Source organism: Zootoca vivipara, chromosome 7 (genome assembly GCF_963506605.1).
Source record: "Zootoca vivipara chromosome 7, rZooViv1.1, whole genome shotgun sequence".
NCBI classification, from domain to species: domain Eukaryota; kingdom Metazoa; phylum Chordata; class Lepidosauria; order Squamata; family Lacertidae; genus Zootoca; species Zootoca vivipara.
The window spans coordinates 20,024,896-20,043,432 of NC_083282.1; the positions used below are offsets into that span (position 1 = coordinate 20,024,896).

Below are 18,537 nucleotides of genomic sequence, written 5' to 3' on the forward strand. Positions count from 1 at the left end.
AGGACAGAGCAAAACTTAGATCTCTAAGCTTAAGGAACTTTCCCTCATTGTGGAGGGAGAAGAGATACCTCCTTTGTGATGGCCAGCCCTAGCTGGTAAAAAATCCCCCCTTCTTTTTCTTCTCACCCTGGAGTCACCTTTAAAGGTGCCAAGTACAAAAACCTCTGGATCTATTTGCAATTTTGCAGGAGCAAATTTGCCCACAGCACACTAGGGAAGATTAAGTGATTACTTCTTCATTCATCCAAAAACTATAATGTCTACCCTTGTCTCTGCAGCTATCCTTCTGAAATTTGGCACGGTTCATGCTCTCTGGAGGGGTGACCTTGCTCCAATTCTGGCCAAAGATAAGAAAGTAGAAGGCGGATTGAGAGAGAGAAGTTACTGCCAGGAACTTTACAATAAACTACTCGAGCATTTCTGGTTGCTCCCCATTATTACTAAAAAAATGGCTGCTGTTATATATATTGGCAGTTCTTCTATCCAGGATTCCTCATGAATTTAGATTCGTGTCATAACCAGAGCTGTATTATAGTAACAATATAGCAAAACTCCTCTTTTTTTATACAGAGCAGCTGAGTTTTCTTCGACTTGTAGGAACACGGCGACAAGTTCTGAAAAGCGGAAAGGGATTCAAAATTGGGGAAATACTTCAGAGGGCTGTGACACCTTGGTCACAGCAATACTTACTATTCCCGGCCAGCGCCGTGGGTTAAAATTAGAACTCGGCAGGCGTTGCATTTCACTCTTCCATAGTTGGTACAAAGGTTGTAAATGGCTTTAGCAAAGCATTCAGGGTTTGCGGCCGGTTTCTGTTGCCGCACAGGAATCGGGGAGTCATGGAAAAGCAGGCAATAACTGAGGTAAGCCATTACAAAATGCTTCCGTTAAACGCCTGAGGTAAAATGCATTACCAACGGATTTGTTGATCTGTTTGCTTTGTGGCTAAAAACGGGAGCAGGCTTTTGAAACGGCTTGTGATCGCTGAGCAATTGTGAGATTGGCTTTGTCCAAAATAAATAAATAACTCGCCTCTCCTGTTTCTGTCTGCTTGGCTACATAGGCCTGCAGAGGAGGCTGTGGTCATTTTGGGCTGTGGAACCCCCTCACTTTCATTGTACATTTTATTATTATTATTATTATTATTATTATTATTATTATTATTGAAAGTTAGCAGGGATCAACGATTCTTGACACTGAAGGTCTCGCCAGGCTTTCCTCTTTTATGTGCGACGCCCCTGTATGTGACAGTGATGCAGAAAAATGAAACCAGACACTGAACCGGGAGGTGGAAGGGCCATGACTGAAACGTCGGTTTGCGTCGGCACGTTTACAGCTGTTAAGGCACTTTGGGAAGTCAGGATCCAGAAGATCAGCGAAGAGCTTCGAAAGCAAAAGGCATTCAGTCAGAGGTCTGCAGAGAGGTAGGTTGTCAATATGACTTGAGTTCCCCCCAAAAAAAACAATTTAGAAATTGATTTCGTAGCTTCATCGAAGGCCGCCCTGTTTAGAGAAGCTTTTAATGTTGAATAGATTGTTGTATTTTAATACTTCTGTTGGAAGCTGCCCAGAGTGGCTGGGAAAACCCAGCCAGATGGGCGGGGTATAAATAATAAATTATTATTATTATTATTATTATTATTATTATTATTATTATTATGAGCAACAAGTTGAAGGTTGAAGGTTGAAGTTTGAAGGCCTGTTCTGTTGGTTTAATTAGGGTATTTATGAATACCCTTATACTCCAAGGGAGCTCATGGCAATAGACAGCACCAAACATCAATCAAAACATGTTTGAGCTAAAAATTAAATTTCAAAAACAGTGGAACACCGACTCATATTGCTTCTGAGGATTAAGCATCTCGTTATCAAACTGTAAAACTTTAGGTAATTCAAAATGTCTTTGGTTGATGTCTGAAGACTAAAAATATGGGAGACAGAGATGACTCTAAGTTGGGGGGGGGGTATTCCAAAGTCAGGGCTCCACCACAGAAAAAGTCCTTCTATATATTAAATATGTTACAACCTTTTTCCAGGCTGACACTTGTTTGGGAAGAGAGAGTCAGTTTGGCCAAGCTCAAAGAAAAAGTTATCACAGAAGACGGAAGGGCTGTTTTAAAGATTGAACAGGAAGAATGGAAGGTATTGTTTTATGCTGCTAACGAAACATTTCACATTGTTATCCCAGCTTCAGTGCTCCACTTCATCAGTTTAATCCAAGCTTTGCCAGTATTATGGACTACAACTCCCATCATCCCTGACAATCATCCATGCTGGATGAGGCTAATGGGAATTGTAGTCCAAAACATCTAGAGGGTGCCATGTTGGCCAAAACTGATTTAATCTATTGTTATATGTTCCTGTCTTCTTGGAGGAGAAGAGTTCCAGGAACAATTCTACAAAGGCTTCCTTTATTTTGGATTAGTGTGCATGCTTGGAGATGTGCGTCTCTATAATATCATTTTATATATATACAGAAGCACATCACAGAAATACACAGGCTTCCAAAAGTAGGAAGCACAGTCACTAATCCTGCATCAGATTCCCACATCAACAGCACTGAGCTCCCCGCAGCTCCCTAACCCGGCTTCCAGTTTCATTCTCTCTCCATTAGATGCTCTCGAGCTGCAGATTGCTTCTAATGGTCTCTCTGTCCTATTCTGCTTTGAATGCTGACTTCAGACAAGCAGAGGGGTACCCTAGACAGCTCCATGCTAGGCTCTCAGGCTGAAGACTTCATGAGAGCAGAGCTCTGATGTTGTTTAAGCGACAGTCGCCCTCAACCTGGAATAGGAGCCCTCGCTCTGTTTCAATAGCTCTGTTTCAATACCTTCCTCTCAGCCTGCTTCAGCAGTCATTTAGTCCAATGGTATGGCGGAGATGGTTTGCAGTTGGGCTTCTAAGCTGGAGTCTCTTGAGCCAAAGGAAAGTAACAATCAGAATCACAATGCCTTCCCCAAAACCTGATGGGTGAGACAGCCCAAGAGCGAGTAAGAGGGAGAGAGATTAAGCCATCAAATAACAATTCTTCCCTTTTGTTAAGCCACTGATTGCCTATTAGTTGCTGGACTCATGACAATATGCTACAGTATATGGTTTTATATTCAGATTTTGTTCTGTGAACTGCCCTGAGACCTATAGGCCGGCATATAAATTCAATAAATAAAATAAATATGGCAAACAATGTACAATGACTACAAGTGTAGTTAAACAGAGAATGGTAGGTAATGAGGGCTTGGGTTGAAGTCAGCTCTCTGACATTTTATAAGCTGTAATATATTGAAATCTGGTCTATGTTAGCATACTGAATCCTTACTATCTTATTCCCCACCCGCCCCGCAAATCTTGGAAATTGTAAACAGTGTTTTTACCTATATTCTTTGTACTGGGTTATTTAAGGTGTCAAAACTACATAGGCATAAACAAAAATCTCTTAGTACCGTTCATTTGCTATATAAGTTCTGCATTGGTTCCTGATCTTATTTGGCACCAAACTGATTGGATTATTGTAATTGTTCATCTGGCACAATAAGCAACATCTCCCTCTTGTTTCGTCTCATGCAAATTTAGACTCTGCCTTCTTGCTTACTGAAACTGAACCACCTCCAGGAATGGCAGCTTCACAGAACTGGTTTGGTTAAAATCCCTCAATTCATCGGTCGCTTTCAGAGTCTCATGGTTCTAGATCTGTCTCGAAATTCCATTGCAGAAATTCCTAGGGAAATCGGTGAGTTGAACCATTAAACCTTGTAGTTGAAGACCTGTAGGAAGACCTGCAGGAATTTCCACAGCAACATTTACGGTATCCCCTGTCAAAAAGAATATGTTTAAAATGCACCGTCTGTTGATTTTAGCTGAGATGTAAATCATTTTGAGATTGCTTGAAATATAAAGTGGTATACAAGTCAGATAAAATAATAATAAATTGGGATTCCTGTTGGGATGGCTTCCCACAGGGAGGGCCTTACTGTATGGTCTCTGTGGAGGTGGACCTAGCTTAACACTTCCACAATCTTGAAGATAAAATTGAGAGAGCCTTCAAAATCTATCAGAGTTGGCCCCTCCAAAGCGTTCACCTTCTTGATGTCTTCATCTGATTTTTTTTCAGAGGGTGCTATTGTCGTACGTGTGGAGGAAAACCTTAAAACATGTAGCAAAGTTTCCAAAAAAATAGACCAGAGGCAATAGTACTTCATCCAGTAGAGCTTTACTTGTGCTGAAAGCAAATGAGCGTAATGGTCACAAATCCAGTACATTCAGGATTAGCACAGTCCATAAGAAATCCAGTTGCAGCGCTTACAAAAACTTATAAACTTAACTCATAGTAAGACTAAACCTTAGCACTAAGCATACTACCATATGTACAGAACACCACACCAGAAGGAAGAGAGATACAGTAGAAAGAGAAAGTAAAACCCAGGCTCCTTCTGGCCTATATTTATAGTCCGCATGGACCTTAATTGGAAGAGATAAGAGAAGCAGTTCAAACCAGCTTCCCAGAAGGTATAACCCAAACATCATTAAGTTTCTTTTATACAGAGAAGCTTCCAGACCCTCTGGAATGAATTAGAATAGGAAAGATATCTACACATCAGATCAATACTTTCTTCACTAAGAAATGCAAACTGACAGCTATTTGTTGAAAAATAAGCTTTTAACAAGTGAACATTATCACCCATTTTTGTTTCATTCGTAACTTTTGCAGGCCAGTTGTCAAATCTCCAAGAGCTGATCCTCAGTTACAATAAAATTAAATCTGTTCCTAAAGAGCTAAGCAACTGTGTCAGCTTAGAAAGACTGGAGCTGGCAGTGAACAGAGACATCTGTGACCTTCCCCATCAGGTTTGGAAAGACCATATTCCTCCTCTCTGCTTCTCTGATCACAAGGGTGACAAGGGACTTGCTTACAATTACCATTTTTATACCAGTGTAACAAATGTGGAATCTATTCCTTCACCACGTGCCAATTTAGCCCTGCCCTCCCCTTGCAACCAGGTGGCACCAACACGGAGGCACCACTTGTGAGAGTGGCTTTAATGTAACTGTCACAGTTTGCCCAATTGTGGAAGCCTTTTAAGGGTCAAAATTGCAATAGCTGTGCCATGTGGGTATGCCAGTTCTCATAAAGACACTGCTGCACAACCACTGTCCAATGGTTAGCTCAGGCATAGGCAAACTCCAGCCCTCCAGATGTTTGGGACTACAATTCCCACCATCCCTAGCTAACAGGACCAGTGGTCAGGGATGATGGGAATTATAGTCCCAAACATCTGGAGGGCCAGAGTTTGCCTATGCCTGAGTTAGCTCAATGACAGATCCCAAGGATCTGGTGCGAGGGCTGCCATTTTGAGCCGTCCCCTAGTATCACATTCCATTGTACAATTAGGGCTGATTGACCCATTAAAGGAATCTCAGTTGATTAACTGATTTACCATTGGTTAACTTTGCATGCGTCGGCACATCGAACAGTAGTTCTGAAGGAGAAACATAATTTTAAAAGATGATGCTTGCATGTTCCACAGAGGAGAGAGATTTTCCTTCTGCGAGAAGGTGGGAAGGCTGTTATAAGATGGCATATGACACAACAGCACGAGCCTATGCATGTTTACTCAGGAGCAAGCCCCACTGTGTTGAATGGAGATTATTCCTTTGTAAGCGTGCTTAGGAGAGCATCCTAAATGTTGTAGCCAAAGCGGTTCAAGGGGCAACGCTAATTATTTGTTTATTATCCTCTTGATTTTATTGCAAGGAGATCCATTATTTCCAGAGAGGTTAATCATGCTTATACTTCCTCATTCCGTTTTGTAATGTTTGACTGATGGCTCTGCCTAGCTCGCTCTAGAGCCGTTTGCGTGTTACATTTCCTTGCAGAAATTATCAGGCTTGGTTTTCCCTTGTCACTCTACCAAAATATCTTGGACTCTGTGTTGGCCCTTTCATACTGTTTGCACAACGCCTGCAGGCTTATTATACAAAGTCAAACGGAGAAGGAGAACAAACGAGCTATTGCTATAGAAACAGGGCAGATTTATTTATTGAACAAGCATATCGGGCACCTGCCTTTGTTGTGGCTCATCTTTCTTACAGTATTGTATACTGGACTAGATTCAAGAGTAAGCTGGCTGCCTGACTGTATCTGACACATTGCCCTGGTGCCACTGATTTAGGAATGATTCTTCTCAAGTAGGTGGCTGAGCTTAGCTGGCAACAGCACAAGTAAGATCAGACCTCTGTCTATGGCCTCGTTGGACGCAGAGGACTGGTAGGAGGAAGCAGTTGGGGAACCACCAAAGGAAGAAAGCTCAGAGCCCGGGGAGTGGTGGTGGGACAATGTTTTAGTGGGCTGAAGGAGAAGACTGGGAAGAGGTGTTGGAAGCTGAGGAGGTAACAGGGCTTAGTGAACTGGGAGAGTCTGTGTCAGAGAGAAGTCCAGAATCAAGAAGCAGAAGCTGAAGCTGGGGAGGGAGTCCAAGAGGCAGAGATGAGTCAGGCTGTTGAAGAGCCAATCATAATAATAATAATACCCCCCCATCTGGCTGGGTTTTCCCAACGGGAGGCTTCCAACGGAATATTAAAAACACGATACATCAAACATTCAAAACTTCCCTAAACAGGGCTGCCTTCAGATGTCTTCCAAAAGTCAGATATTTATTTCCTTGACATCTGATGGGAGGGTGTTCCACAGGGCGGGTGCCACTACTGAGAAGGCCCTCTGCCTGGTTCCCTGTAACCTCACTTCTCACAGTGAGGGAACCGCCAGAAGGTCCTTGGAGTGTCTCTCCCTCCTGTTCCCCTCCCCTCTCCCAGAACCAAGAGAGGTGTGAAAAGGGCGGTGGAGAGACTGGCCGTCTCCAATTGCTTGGGGAAACCCTAGAAAGGAGAGGAGGCAGGTACTTTCAGTCTTGGCAACTGAACCATGGGGCAAGACCTACCAGGGACGAGCTGCTGTGCTCATGAGGCCTCTCTGCCAAGTCTGTGCAGACTGTGTTCTTGCTAATAAAGCATTAACTCCAACTTGCATGGTGTGGTTTATTGCTGTTTCGCTCCCAATACCTGCTAAGTCCTGCACAGGTGGAACAATGCCTAGGACCCTACACTTCTGGTGCTTCTAAGATCAATAGGGAGGGTGGATTAAAGATCACAAAAGCAACATGAGTTATGTCCAGGTATCTCCTCTGATCTCTCCTACCTCTTGGGGGGTGGGGAGAGGCACTACTGGTTTATTGCACAGAAGAGCCCAAAATTGGATCCAACCCTTCCTCAATGTTTATAGCCCGCGTCATGCTTCATAAAGTTGTTATCACTGAGATACTTATGCATTTTTACCAGCTCAGCAACATGAAGAAGCTTTATCACCTAGATCTGAGTATGAATCAGTTCACCACCTTCCCATCAGTCATCCTGGATATGCCAAACCTGGAATGGTTAGACTTGGGGAGCAACAAAATTACAGCAATCCCTGGGGATCTGGACAGGTAAATTACAAACCTTGGGAAAATTCCTGCCGCTTTCCAGTATTAATCGGTAACAATCAAAGTTACTGAAATAAAATGTCTTGTTACCTAGATAGTAAAAACTGAAATACCGTATATTGCGGTATAGGCAAGCTGTATTATTGTTCCATTTATCCTAAAAGCAAACAAGTCCTTGCTGGTCGTGGGACAGAACAGGCTTTGTTTCCTCTGCAGCCAGCAGAGAAACCAAGTTGTCCATCCTTCCTCCACCAGCCCACTCAGTTACATGCATGAAATTCTGAATGCTTATGACTACCAGGTGAGTCCTTAAATATAAGGGTATGCCAACCAAGCTAGCAGTTCAGGCTCATACATTGATGAGGATCATAGAAACCCCCTTTGAGAGTTGTGCAGAAACGGATGAACAGGTGAATGACAAAACAATTTTGCCATGACTGCCTGGCTTTGGGAGGCCATATTCTCCCCTGGAAATGCTATAGTTAGTTACAGTACTATTGCAAGGGTTTACCCTCCACCAATTCAAACTAATGGTTTGATATTGTCAGCCCTGACAAGCACCACCTCTTCAAGATCTCAGGCAGATATTTATCCTCAGCTAGCTGTCAGAGATTTTGTAATCGAATACCAGAGAAATTGCTTGCAGCATTCCATGCTCAGCTCCTTTACTACAACCAAACTGAAAAATTACAGGGGGTAGAGAAATGTGTGTGTGTGTGTGTGTGTGTGTGTGTGTGTGTGTGTATGTATATCCAAGTGGTTTTCTTCATAATTAAGGTATCTGCTTGACTTCACAGAGCTGAAAACCTACATACTTTGTGGCTCCAAAGGAATGACATAACTCATTTACCTGAATCCATTCGTAACCTGAAAAATCTGAGCACGCTTGTCCTTACCAGCAACAAGCTCCAAGATATTCCTGCCTGCCTAAAGGACATGACGGAACTGAGGTGAGAGGAAAGCAATCGCTGTGCCTGCAATGGTCATATTCATAGGCAGACACACACAACCACACCGCTGCCTTAATATTGTGGAGGAAGTGGTTCAATAAGGTTTCAAAGAGCACATACTACTCCAGTAAACTTCGCTGCAAACCATTTCACCCGAGGATTAGATTTTATGCTCTTCCTCTTTTGCTTTTTGAATTTCTCTCTAATGCATCACTAGATTCGTCAACTTCAGAGACAATCCACTGAAGCTGGAGGTAACACTACCCCCTTGTGAGAATCCTGAAGAAGAAGAAGAACAGGAACTGTATGGCATTCAGTTCATGCATGCATACATTCAGGAGTCGCTCAGCAGAAAAGGTATCTTTGTACCATTAAAACAAAAGTTATATTTGAATTCAGTGACCAAATGCTAAGGGCATATTTTCAGGTGATACAACCTTGTAATTTTTTGCTTTCTATGGTAATCTTTATTATTCCTCCTTAAGATTGTTGGCGCTACTTTAACAAATAACAAAGGCATTTCTCTCTGGGCTGTCAAAGCAGGCTGGGAAACACTAATACTGTATATCAGTGGTCCTCAACCTTGGGCCTCCAGATGTTTTGAGACTACAATTCCCATCATCCCTGACCACTGGTCCTGCTAGCTAGGGATCATGGGAGTTGTAGGCCAAAAACATCTGGAGGCCCAAGGTTGAGGGCCACTGCTGTATATTACTAGATTTGTCAGCATATTTGCATATGCTATGTAATTTTTTCTGCCTTACCCCACTGTAGTGTAAGATTTTCTAAGGGAAAACAGCTATGAAATCTCTAGTGAAAAACCACCCCTTCCTGAGGCAAATTGCAGCTTCAAAAGTAAGGGTTTTCACTGCACAGGAAAAGGGTTCAATGCTCACTCTCTTTGCAATGCAATCCCAGTTCTGATGTGGTAGCCTCTAGCTGCTATTTTAAAAGAAAACACATAAACATGTGAAAAAGTAAACTATGTGTTACATGTAAGGTATAATTTAATTTACAGTCCATTGGCAGGGAAAAAAAATACTCAACAGGCTTCAATTAAGTACTTTAATTCTACGCAAGCACATAATGCAGAGAGTATAAAAACTTGTTTTTAAAAAAACCCTTCAAAAAGGTATGGTGAACAGATAGGATTATAAATAAGTTGCCAGCATTATTATTTTTTAATGTAAGTTTCTTGGCATGTAGATTTCTTCCATTAAATATTTTTCTCTTTCAGAAAACATAGAAAGTGGTATGGTAGCTGGTGCTGATGTCAATGAAAAGTAAACAAAAAAAAAATTATTTGCCACTCTGAGTTTTCACTGTTACTGGAAGTTCACAAGAATATGTCTTCCAAACAAAGGCGTTCTCTCAGTGAAGAAGACTAAGTTGATGTTTCCTTTCTTCTGATTCCAGAGGAGGCTATAAAAACCAATAGCTATTTGGTAAGCTCTATACTGGATGTTAGAAAAGGAGACATGTTCTGAAGACTGTGTGTCCAGTTTTTTCTAAAATCCTCTCGCTTTTAAGCAGTTGAGGGGGTTAATGAAGACTGACATGGCACAGCTGTCAAGAGTACATTTTCTAAGGAAACGCTGAGATCTGTATAGTGCTGCAACACAGCTTCATACCCTCTTTGCTGTAAATATTCGATCCGACCATGGTCAATCAACAGTTTGCAAAGCTGACCTATCTGCTTTCGGTCCTCAGTGGTTAACAGCCTAAAACCAGAAGGAGAAATGTTTTTAAATACAGCAACTATAACATCTCAAGGAATCGGGACATCAGATTTAGAGCACTGGAATGGAAACAGTCATACAGTACATTAAAGACCAACAAATTTATGTTTGTTTAAGCTTTCATGGACTGGGATCTACTTTAAAATCTTGCAGGTTGTAACAAATTACAAAATACACTTTGGAAGGGAAAATAATACTCCTAATTCACATATCTGAAAGAATATCAAATGCATAAAGTTAAAACCTATTTATTCCAATAACCTGTTGTGCTGAAAAGTATCACGTACCCTTGCAGGCTATCCAAATTGTATTCAACACATCTATCATCTTGGTCATGTTCTTCTGCGTCATTGCTTTGTTCTTCATTCTTTGTATGAGTTGCATAGCTTTTCCTTGCAGTTTCTCTCATGCCACAAGTGGCCCAACTTGTCATCCTTTTAAAATAATTGAATTCCATCGCCCCAAGTCCTACTTTTGTGAAGAAGTCTTGGCCTACGTAATGCTTCCAGTCACATCTATGATGGCAACACAGGGCAATAACAACTCCAGCCACAGGGCTCCAGCTGTCTGCTCTAGGCTTGTCATGCGATTCTCCAGAATTATTAGAAGTTATGTTGCTTTCATTGCTCTTAAAGCGTTTAGGTGCAGGGCTCTCCTTTTCGCCTTCGCAGGGTTTTGTGTATGTTTCAACTAAGCATCTCAAAGCAAGATCTGTGAACACAAAAGTATTGTTTGAATTGTGGCTGCTTCAAAGAGCAATAGAAATAATCTACAACTTATAACATTTATGTCATCTTGGTCATGTTCTTCCGATGTCTGGACCATCTTTTCACCTGATTCCATCCACAACAGTTAAAAAAAACTTGGTTCGTTAACAGATGTACCATATTTATGGTGCAACATTTTCAAGCTATATTCTTTCTTAGCAGCCCAACTGTGTGCTCAGTTTGAGTTCAATAGGACTCAACTCCCAAGTTAAGTGTAAGGAGGCTTGCAGCTTAACAAGTACAACAATTATTTATGAAAGGGTTTGGTAAGTTCTATTAACTTGCCTTAAATTCCCTAATTTTGTTACCTTATCAGTGTTTCCCAAACTTGGGTCTCCAGCTGTTTTTGGACTACAACTCTCACCATCCCTAGTGAGCAAGAAAGGGATAATGGGACTTGTAGTTCGAAAACAGGTGGAGACCCAAGTTTGGGAAACAAGGCCTTACATTATATTTCCGTGAATATTTTTAAGCAGATCCAACGTGTTCAGCTATATACTCAGAATAAAGTCAAAGCCTGCGCCAAATCATGTGACCCTTTGGGCTTGTGTGATTTTAATCAGCGATAGCTTCTCACTGTATAGTTCAATCACCTCTCTCTTCACCAACTAAGACAGTCTTGTGCTGCTTGTACCTGTTGCCGCACCACAAACATGTTTTCCAATTCCTATCACAGGCAGCTTCTCTTTCACAAGAACGGGGACCTTATCTGAAAGAGAGAAACCCAGCTAGCATGTTTCTGCTGCAGACACACACGAGCATCAAACAATCAGAAGAAAATGAAAGCAGAAAATCGTATGCTTTTATATACGAATTACATGTTAGTCCAACCACAGAGCAGCCAGAGACACTGTGATGAAAGGTTTTACTAAGAAAGATTACAAAAAAAAGCACAGTAGGACATAAGAGTATCAAATCTAACAACATAAGTGAATCAGATCAAAAGCCCATCTCACAAGCTCTTTTGAAGCCAGCTCTGGGGAACCCATAAGCAATAAGGATGTGAAGGCAATAGCCTTCTTCCAGCCCCTTTAGTAAGCTGGTCAAGGATGTCGAACAATTCAAACACACATTCCTACTCAAATGTATCGAGTTTTATGCAGTGGTACCTTGGTTTTCGGACATCTCCTTTGCTAAGCATTTCGGTTTTCGAACGCCAAAAATGCTTCAGTTTTCGAACACGCCTCGGATGTCGAACGGCTACCGCTGCGTGTATCTGTTGTTTTTCACAATTTTCTCTATTTAATTGGCAGACCGCCCTTTGCACCTCGGTTTTCGAACATTTCAGAAGTTGAACGGACTTCCAGAATGAATTGCATTCGAAAACCGAGGTACCACTGTACTTGGATATAGTGCCTTCAAGTTTTTCAGCGCAATGCATTTAGCCACAAACAAATATTCTAAAAATAATATACAGAGGACCCACCTGAAGTTAGTTCACTGATGGCAATCTGAATGTGTAATGTGCATGAAACTGAAACACTCTGCAGTAATTGATTTGTGTATCTGGCCTGCTTTGTAATTATTAACACTTAAGGAATACAAATGGGGAGTGTCTCTAGCAACGGATTTGAAAAGTTGTATTTATATACCTAACAGTATATAAAATCTTGCCATTGAAATCCCGTTCTCTAGCTCTTGCACCACACTTGTTCTCAAATCTCAGTTTAGTAGGACTGATCCTGCTTTAACTGTTTCTAAAATCACCAGCGGGTTTTTTTCCTGCACTGTCTTTCACAGAGTTCATAAATAATGATTACTGTCAAACTGAAGAACATGTAAAATGAATGAGCAACTTACTTAAACACAAATGCTGGATATCGACTTGAAGCCTTTCAAAGCAATTTTTTCTATGCTTGCCATCTACCTGTGAAAAAACAAGAAGAAAGTATTATGAAGTAATTGCCTCCTAAAAAAGCAACTTGGCAAATTCCAGTTATATTTCACAACTGAAATAAAAAATGTTCAGTAACAATTTCAGAATATATATTTTTCTGCTGCAATGTTGTTATTGGCAAGACTTTAAAACAGACAAGTTTAGATTTGGCATTATTGCTAAACTTATTTTTGTAAAAACAAAACAATAAAAACAAAACAAAATAGAAACATAAAAAACTCTTTGAGTTGGCTTCCCCTGCCGGGGGGGGGGATTATTAGGCTTGCAATACTGCCTTACCTTGAACCTAGTAGTTGCTCTTTCAACAAGAAGAAAATGCACATCTTTAGAATCTTGTAAGGCTATATCCACCCAGTGGGACAGCTTTCCTCGTCCAGCTCCAAATTCAACAAAACAGTTGCCAGGTTCAAGCAAATGTAGTCTTTCCATGTTACCTAATATAGAAGCCTACAGATGTCAAAAGATTATTTATCAGCCCAGCAAAATTAATTCTCTCTAATATCATCAACGTAACAATCAGAATAATTTTCCATTGCACCTACTAAAATGCTACTTCTGATTCTGCCCATACTTATGGTACAGCAATCTTAGCAATCACAGAAGACCAAGCCGTCTGCGTGACATCTCCTTACTTTCCACACATAAGTTCCTGCTCTCGGTATTTGAGATTGGATTGCAGGATTAAATTATTGCATTATTATTTTGAGCATATTCTGATAATTCCAGGCCGGGGGGGGGGGGGGAGTTATCTGTGGCACCCACAGGCACATGCACCCACAGAGGCCCTTCCTGCCGTCCACATAGACCCTTCTTCTTGCTGAAATTAGGCTTGAAAGCAATGTAGCCAACAGAACAAGTTGTGGTGTGTGTGTTGTACCCACAACAGTCCTTTTGCTTTGCAAATGCACACCCACAGACCAAAAAAAGTTGTGGAAATTGCAGCCAAACCTATTTTTGATTACTGCTTACCTAATACTATGAGCATTTTCTTTTGGCACCTACTTTTTAAAGAATTTCATGGATTTATTTAATGTCCAAACTCAGTACAAACAAATGTGAATGAAAGCTCCATAAAGCACAGAGCAATTTCAGAAAAATATATATAGATATGCTAACACTTCCAAGACATTTATCAAACAGTAACTTAAAAGGAAGTTTTGCTAAAGTCAGTATTTACCACTAAGAGTACTCACCTGCTGTTTCAAATGCTTAAAAGCCACGTCTCCATTTTGGGGGTCATTCAAGGCCTCTTGTAAAGCTTGGTGAGAGAGGATTTGGTCCTTAAGTACATAATTTATACCTGTAGAGGAAATGCATTATTATTATCCCTTGCCTGAGTTTCAACTGAGGCAGGCACAGAGAACCTCCTTTCAAGTAAATACATATTGTAGATGGAACAGTAATGGATGGCACAATGGGGCTGTGCAACTCCCAACCTCCAGCCGGTTGTGCCACTGCTGCTTATGGAGAGGGGGAAAGAGGTAAGATGGGGCCAACTCATTTACGCAGCAAATCCTGCACTCCTGTCAATGCAGTTGCACCATAGCAACGCCCCCGCCTCCTTGCCCCTCCATCTCTTGCAAACAGCAGCAACACAATTGACCAGAGGTCAGGTGAGCACCATCGACCCACCACACTGTCCCCACCTATGACCAAGTTACCAACCATATGAGAGTACACAATTTTGAATAGCAAAAATATTTTAAACAGCTGGTGTTTAACTGTTTTCTAGTTCCATCCTTACATACAGTGATACCTCCAGTTGTGGACGGGATCCGTTCCAGAGCTCGGGTCGGATCCCGAGGTTTCCGCAACTGAAGGGATTGCTTCTGCGCATGTGCGCAGTAGAGTGTTTCTGCGCATGCGCACGCAGTGAAACACTTCAAGGTTTGCTGCTTTCGCAACCCCAAGTTTACATTACCCAAGGGTAACGTAAGCTGAGGTGCTACTGTATTCTAAAAACATTAGGCTTTGACCATTAGGTTTATTTCTACAATACTCTATTTCCACAGTACTCAACATAATCTATTATAAAAATAAAACAGACTCACAGTTACTTGCTCTTCTTAGCTTTCTAATTAAGTCCTCCAACTCTTCTTTAGACAGAGCAGAAATCGGTACCTGCTGAAGGGTACACAAAAGGAAACTTATACAAAGTTTATTCTTTTCTCTCTGTTTATAAAAGAAAAGGTTAGCCTATATATCCAAAAAGAAGAAACCTCAAATAAGCAGTATTAAATTTGATCTTATTCAAACAAGGCACACCTGCCCTTAGATGGTGCTGGTCACCAGGAAGAAGGGATCATGTACAGATCCCCCAGGCACGATCCTCAACTTCACTCCAATTAAAAAATGTAATGACTAGACAAAGGAGAATAAAAGGGAATTGAATGCAGAAGCAATAATGGTGCAATTCTCCCACCCTATCTACACATTCTAATTGAAGTGAATGGAATGCCTTGAGGAGAGCTTGATGTTTCTCACTGTACCTAGTAAATGTGAACACACATCTACCGGTAGAAACCTGGTTGTCTGGGCAACTGTCAGTTACATCCTACCTGGTGTTCTTTTTTTTAAAAAAAGCTGTTTATGGTATCAGTGGATCCTGCTTGGTGTGATTCATAAGCACCTGTTGTCCAGTCCTACATGCATCTACATGGAAGTAAGCTACAATGATTTCAGTGGTATATATTTCTGAGCAAAAATGCATATGATTAGGCTTTTTCAGCAGAGGCAGCCACAGCAACTATGGATGAAGAAGATATAATGGCACATAGAAGAAGATGGATGCAGTCATCTGAACAAAGACCCCTTGGATGTGGTGCCTCAAATGATCAGCAGCATATGATTCTGTCCGAAACCAAAAGCAAAGAAACAGCTTTTTCTATACTGAGGTTTAAGATATGGGTCAGCTAAAATCAATGTTTAAACCCATTGGATTGTCTCTAGACTAATAAATCTTGCTGCAGAACCATGATTGACACACAAGGGAATGTGCACTTACAAGAGGCAGTATCCTTGCACCAGAGAACATATTGCAACTGCTTCCTTGATTATCATTTGCAACAAATGACATTTATTAAAATTTAATCATTCACCTGCTCTTCTGGCAACTCTGTCGTATCTTTCAGTCCTGCGTTAATATCTTGAGCATAGTAGACCTTAATTAAATCGTGGAACAAATAACATGTTGGAATCTAATTATGGCAGGACAACATACAATTACTTTTCCAGTATGTTTATATGGTTTTACCTAGCCTTTCATTAAAAGGTTCACGGAAAGAGTTCCTTCTCCATCCCCTTTCCATTTTTCTTTTGATGCCATTCTTCTTATTCCCCTGTTTTAAACTTCAGTGGCTACCTCTTTAGAGGAGCCTGTCTTAGACTTTTATATCCATAGCTTTAAGAGAACCCAGTACTCCAGAAACCATGTTTGCATAACTGTAATAAAAACACCACCCAAACAAATCCACATAGATTTTATATCACTGGAGAACCATCAGAAGGAAGAATGGCAGTAACATCACTGCAGAAGGCAGCTTTGCTTAAAAGACACCATTAAAAACCCCGTTTAATTCATTCAAACCATTAGATGTACACTTACAGGCTTTGGCTTCTCTCTTGAATTACACTTTTTCAAGTGTTTTTGTAGCTGATCTTCATATACAGTACTAAAAGCAAAAACAGAAAGGAAACTAGCAGTACTTTTCACTGTTCTCAAAACAAAAAGTTAGCGTACAAACATCTATTAAGCATGCTTACTGTTTCGGATCCAAAGGGCAGGGAATTCTTTTCCTGCCATTTTCCTCCTGGGTGGCAAAAAAAAAGTTTTACTGTAACTTTAAAACTGTGTTTACTTTAGCGGTCAATGGATTGTATCCAGCTATGCTATACAGAGAGTAGCCCCACTGAGATCAATGGACTTCAGTTAGTCACCATGACCTCTAAACTGCATTTTGCACCCCGGAACGGAATACAAAATCAAAATTGGCTTTCATAGAATGGGCTGTGCAGTTTGCACTCAAACCCTTAAAACATTACCTGAAAACAAGTTTTACTTAAAGCATGTGTAAAACATAGCTGCCAAGTTATCCCTTTTTAAAAAGGATTTTCCCTTATGCTGAATAGGCTTCCTCGCGAGAAAAGGGAAAACTTGGCAGCTATGGTGCACTTTAACTTTTCGCTGTTGGAATTTGGGGGGGAAGTGTGGCGTATATTCAGGCCAATTCAGGAGAAGAAAGAAACGTGTTTAATGGTTCCCTGAGACCATCTTTTTAGAAGTCTACGAAAGCTTAAGCAATTTTATAATTAAAACTTATAAACACTTCTACAGAGTTCTGAACACATTGAGGATAATTAGATACTGAGATCCGTCACAACGGAATTTGCTGCCAAGAAGTGTGGTGGAGTCTCCTTCTTTGGAGGTCTTTAAGCAGAGGCTTGACAGCCATATGTCAATAATGCTTTGATGGTGTTTCCTGCTTGGCAGGGGGTTGGACTGGATGGCCCTTGTGGTCTCTTCCAACTCTATGATTCTATGATTCTAAAAGAGAAAGCTTTTTTTAATTTTATGACCTGATGTTTCAGATTGCTGTCCTATATACATATTAACCTGGCAGCAAATCCCATTGAAGTCAATGGGTCTTACTTTTGGGCAACATGCCATCATAGAATTATAGAACTGTAGATTTGGAAGGGACCCCGAGGGTCATCTAGTTCAACCCCGTAATGCGGGGAAGCTTTTTCCAGACTCGAACACACAACCCTAAGATCAAGAGTCTCCTGCTTTCCCAACCCAGTAAAGGCTTGCATTGCACAGGATTTCAGACTTCAGTTTCCAGTTTTATAGTGTGTGTGTGTGTGTGTGTGTTTTCCTCTTGGGAATGATACACTGCCTACAAGTCGTCCACTATAAATATTAATTTAAAGAACCAAGCGCGCAACAGATGAAGCCTTCATCCAGCATGGAAATAAAGGAAGCCACGAGCAATCTGAAACTACTGAATATGTGGTGGATCTGCCGCAACAGACCACCGTGCCTCTGAGCACGTGCAAAGCGCATTTCCTCGTTTCTGGAACGAGGGGTGTCCTTATTGACGGCGTGGTTTTCATTTTGGTCATTTGATGGTGGTTTTTTTGTTTGTTTTGGTCACTGTTTATTAGAACGAAAGCGAACTAGCTACAGTATTTGCCAATCTCTCCCCCTGCCTCCACGTCGCCTAGTGAGAAACGAGCTCCAGCTGCGGCCATTTCTCTCTCTTTCCTTCCCCGCCCCCCGCCTCCAAAGCGACTACCTCACGGCCGCCGTGCTCGCCGCAGAAGCGCTTGCCCCGGGCCGGCACCATTTTGCAGAAGCGCCTTTTCCGCGCCACGAAATAGGCGCAGCGGCCCGGCTGAGGGGAGACCGGCGCGGCAGCGGTAGCCTCCGCCGCCATCTTTCCTCCTCCTCCTCCTCCTCCTCCCCTCTTTTCTCCGCCCCGCGGGAGGCCGGCGCCAAACTCAAAGCGCAAGATGGCGGCCGCCGAGAGCCTGTTCAGTCAGTTGGTGCCGGTGCAGGCCAAGTGCCAGGGCTGCGAGGAGAGGTGAGCGGCGCGGCGAGGCTTCCCCCCCAAAGGGAGACTCTCTCCGTGTCTCTCCTCACAATGGCCTACGGGGGGGGGGCCTTTCTTCTCCCTCTTCCCTCCATTGCTTGAAGGGCCACCCTATCTCCGT

General features: G+C 41.8%; 3 protein-coding genes across 7 annotated transcripts in view; 2 read left to right on the plus strand and 1 right to left on the minus strand.

Annotated features, from left to right (window-relative positions):
- On the plus strand, positions 1-11,455 carry LRRC39 (leucine rich repeat containing 39). Of its 2 annotated transcripts, none has more exons than XM_035121510.2 (9): positions 1-863; positions 1,171-1,424; positions 2,037-2,142; positions 3,571-3,727; positions 4,706-4,842; positions 7,330-7,475; positions 8,270-8,422; positions 8,640-8,779; positions 9,660-11,455. In XM_035121510.2, exons 2-9 carry the CDS (start codon positions 1,264-1,266, stop codon positions 9,707-9,709), a joined length of 1,050 nt encoding a protein of 349 aa, XP_034977401.2. In that variant the 5' UTR covers positions 1-863; positions 1,171-1,263; the 3' UTR covers positions 9,710-11,455. The 2 variants fall into 2 exon arrangements, with proteins under 2 accessions (XP_034977401.2, XP_060132681.1); XM_060276698.1 differs by having other exon boundaries at positions 1,175-1,424.
- On the minus strand, positions 9,191-18,266 carry TRMT13 (tRNA methyltransferase 13 homolog). 3 transcript variants are annotated; one of them, XM_035121508.2, is made up of 11 exons: positions 18,120-18,266; positions 16,588-16,634; positions 16,430-16,496; positions 15,924-15,986; positions 14,877-14,949; positions 14,019-14,125; positions 13,105-13,272; positions 12,729-12,795; positions 11,563-11,637; positions 10,449-10,872; positions 9,191-10,143 (listed from the first exon to the last, which is right to left on the minus strand). In XM_035121508.2, exons 1-11 carry the CDS (start codon positions 18,258-18,260, stop codon positions 9,948-9,950), a joined length of 1,428 nt encoding a protein of 475 aa, XP_034977399.2. In that variant the 5' UTR covers positions 18,261-18,266; the 3' UTR covers positions 9,191-9,947. The 3 variants fall into 3 exon arrangements, with proteins under 3 accessions (XP_034977399.2, XP_060132680.1, XP_034977400.2); XM_060276697.1 differs by having other exon boundaries at positions 16,588-16,631; positions 18,117-18,266; XM_035121509.2 differs by having other exon boundaries at positions 9,948-10,143; positions 14,877-14,946.
- The window catches only part of SASS6 (SAS-6 centriolar assembly protein), a 23,178-nt gene continuing 22,892 nt past the window's right edge, over positions 18,252-18,537 (plus strand). For both annotated transcript variants that reach the window (XM_035121505.2, XM_035121506.2), the window contains exon 1: positions 18,252-18,407. In XM_035121505.2, the coding sequence (XP_034977396.2) occupies positions 18,337-18,407 (71 nt within the window). In that variant the 5' untranslated portion in view covers positions 18,252-18,336. The remainder of the gene's footprint in view (positions 18,408-18,537) is intronic.